General features: G+C 53.4%; 1 protein-coding gene across 1 annotated transcript in view; it reads right to left on the reverse strand.

Annotated features, from left to right (window-relative positions):
- Positions 1-2,059, reverse strand: part of CPD (carboxypeptidase D) — a 24,083-nt gene extending 22,024 nt beyond the window's left edge. The window contains exon 1 of the mRNA XM_010186236.1: positions 2,008-2,059. Coding sequence (XP_010184538.1) covers positions 2,008-2,021 — 14 coding nt within the window. The 5' untranslated portion in view covers positions 2,022-2,059. The remainder of the gene's footprint in view (positions 1-2,007) is intronic.
- Between the last annotated feature and the right edge of the window lie 247 nt (positions 2,060-2,306).

The raw sequence follows: 2,306 nt of genomic DNA on the forward strand, positions 1-2,306 counted from the left end.
AAGAGCGTCCAAGTAGGAGCACGGTGGGGATGTCAGCAGATTTTTGCACTAAACCAACTTTCAGGACTGGTTTAATTCATTTTCCAAGCTGACATGTGGAGATGAAACATGTTTCATGTGGCAGCCTAAGCCTGAGCCCTCAAGCTCCGTGACAGACAAGCAGTGCCCTGCACATAACGCAACGTTCGCGGCCCTTCGTGAGCAACGCCTGGTATGTACAGCAGAACTGATTCGCATAAATAAAATCTAGATGTGTGACAGAGATGTTAAAATCTCAAGTCAGAAAATACAGCATGGCATGCCCTATATCACACTTCAGTTTGATCACAGGCAGTGTAAGCATTGCAATGAATCTCAAAGGCAGCTGCCTCTGCTCTTCCTCTCCACCAAATACAGCACTGGGGGGAAAACATGCTCTCCTCCTCATTCAGACAAATGGGACTTAGTTTCTGAGCAGAGGTAACATGACCAATACGTTTGCCTTGCTTAAAATAGCGCACACAAATTCCATTACACTCACTATCTCTTTTCAAAATCAAACAGTTCTGTTTACCCATTCATTTTTCTATCAGTGGTTGTGTTAGTCTAATGATTGTACCAGCATTGCCTGGCACTGCTAGGCAGAGGGATGCACAGAGCACCACGTTCTCCCCGTTTCACCTTGGCTTATGTGCAAATCACACCTCAAACACTTGCAAGAAACAAAAATAAAAAGCCCAAAGCATTTTCGAGAAGTTATTAAGGATGTGCATGAGTTTTCCTAGTAACTAATTCTGAGCTGAACCAAGTCTGGAGGGATTTCAGTGCAAACTGTGGCATCAGAGCTGTCCTGAAGGTTTCTCAGGACAAGCAATTACTGATGCGGTTCATGAAATTCCTCTAACGCAACAATCCCCATGGGCACCACCAACTTCTAATAAAGACAGTTTGTGCAAGCTGAACATTGTGTGTGTTGGCTGGATCCAACCCACAGCCGCACAGTGCACTGCAGCCGTCAGCCAACCCCTGACCATTTCTCTCTCCATCCCCACTATGGAAGAGGGCCACAGTTTAGTTACTCGTATCTGATCAGACTTTGCATTCTGGCTTTCTCCACGCCACACAGTTGGTTGTGCTGACCGTAGTGACTTGGACCTTCCACAGTTCTCTAAAATGAAGAGACAGTGCCCAGCCTGGCCACTGTGCTTTCTGGGGCTACCCTGGAACCCAAACCGGAGGTGGGCTTCAAAGGCACCGTCTGCCTTCCCAGGCTGTCCCACTCCGGGCACAGCAGCTTCCCATTCACCCCCTTGGCAGGTGAGAGCCCAGTGGGTCAGCGTGCGCACTTAAGGCTCAATCCTGCGTGCTCTGAGAGGACGACTGATGGGGAGGAGAGCCACAGGAGCAGGGCCTATATGTGGAAACGCTGCTGCATAGAGCATTATTGCCAAATCCAGGGAATTTTCCATGAAACACAAACACGGGGGTAAGCCCTGTTGAACACAACTCTCTGTTAACATGTTTGTACACAGGCCATTCATATGCTTAACCCCGAATATTTTAAGCATCCCACAGCTCACAGTGAAAGCATGTCCTAAGCCAGACCCACAGCCAGCCTCAAGACAAAGCAGCTGAGGACAAGTTTCCAGCTGTGGGCTCCTGGAGAAGGGGGACATGTAGATGGCCATCGAGGCCAGGAGCACCTGGGTGGGTGCGTGCATGACACAGGCTGTGCCCAGCGGGGCTCCTCAGCAGGAGCACAGCATCTGTGGCCACCAAACCACTCTCCTACACAGGAGGGCTGGGAAGCAGGAGTGCCCTAGCTGCGAAAATGGACCAACCCAGTACAGACTATGGTGAGAAACAGGTGGAAATGGTGGGTTTTGCCCTCCCAAGCCCTGTTAGGAAGCACTGGCAAAGGCTGAGCACCAGCTGAAGCCCCCAGGGAGCAGAGCCGAGTGTTCCCCTTTCCCCAGAAGGGGGCAAACCAGACGGGGAAGAATCCGATCCGGCCCGGGCCGCACTCACTTGTTGCGGCGCATCCAGGCGATGAGGGCTTGCACCTCGGGCACGGGCTCCAGGTCGGGCTCAGCGATCCCGAACTGGTCGGGGAAGCTGCGGTTGAGGTCGCGGCCGCGGCTGTTCTCCCGCGCTACCGCCGCAGTCCCCCTCGTGGGCGCGCTCGAAGCCGTCGGGGTTGAGGCTGGGCAGCAGGTACAGGTCGGTGGTGTTGAGTAGGCGGCTGATACGTTCCTCGCCGCCGGCCCAGCCCCGCACCAGCTCCTGGGCCAGACGGAGCAGCAGCGGCCGCGCCAGTGGCTCGTCCC

This window comes from Mesitornis unicolor, unplaced genomic scaffold (genome assembly GCF_000695765.1).
Source record: "Mesitornis unicolor isolate BGI_N332 unplaced genomic scaffold, ASM69576v1 scaffold1366, whole genome shotgun sequence".
Lineage (NCBI taxonomy): Eukaryota > Metazoa > Chordata > Aves > Mesitornithiformes > Mesitornithidae > Mesitornis > Mesitornis unicolor.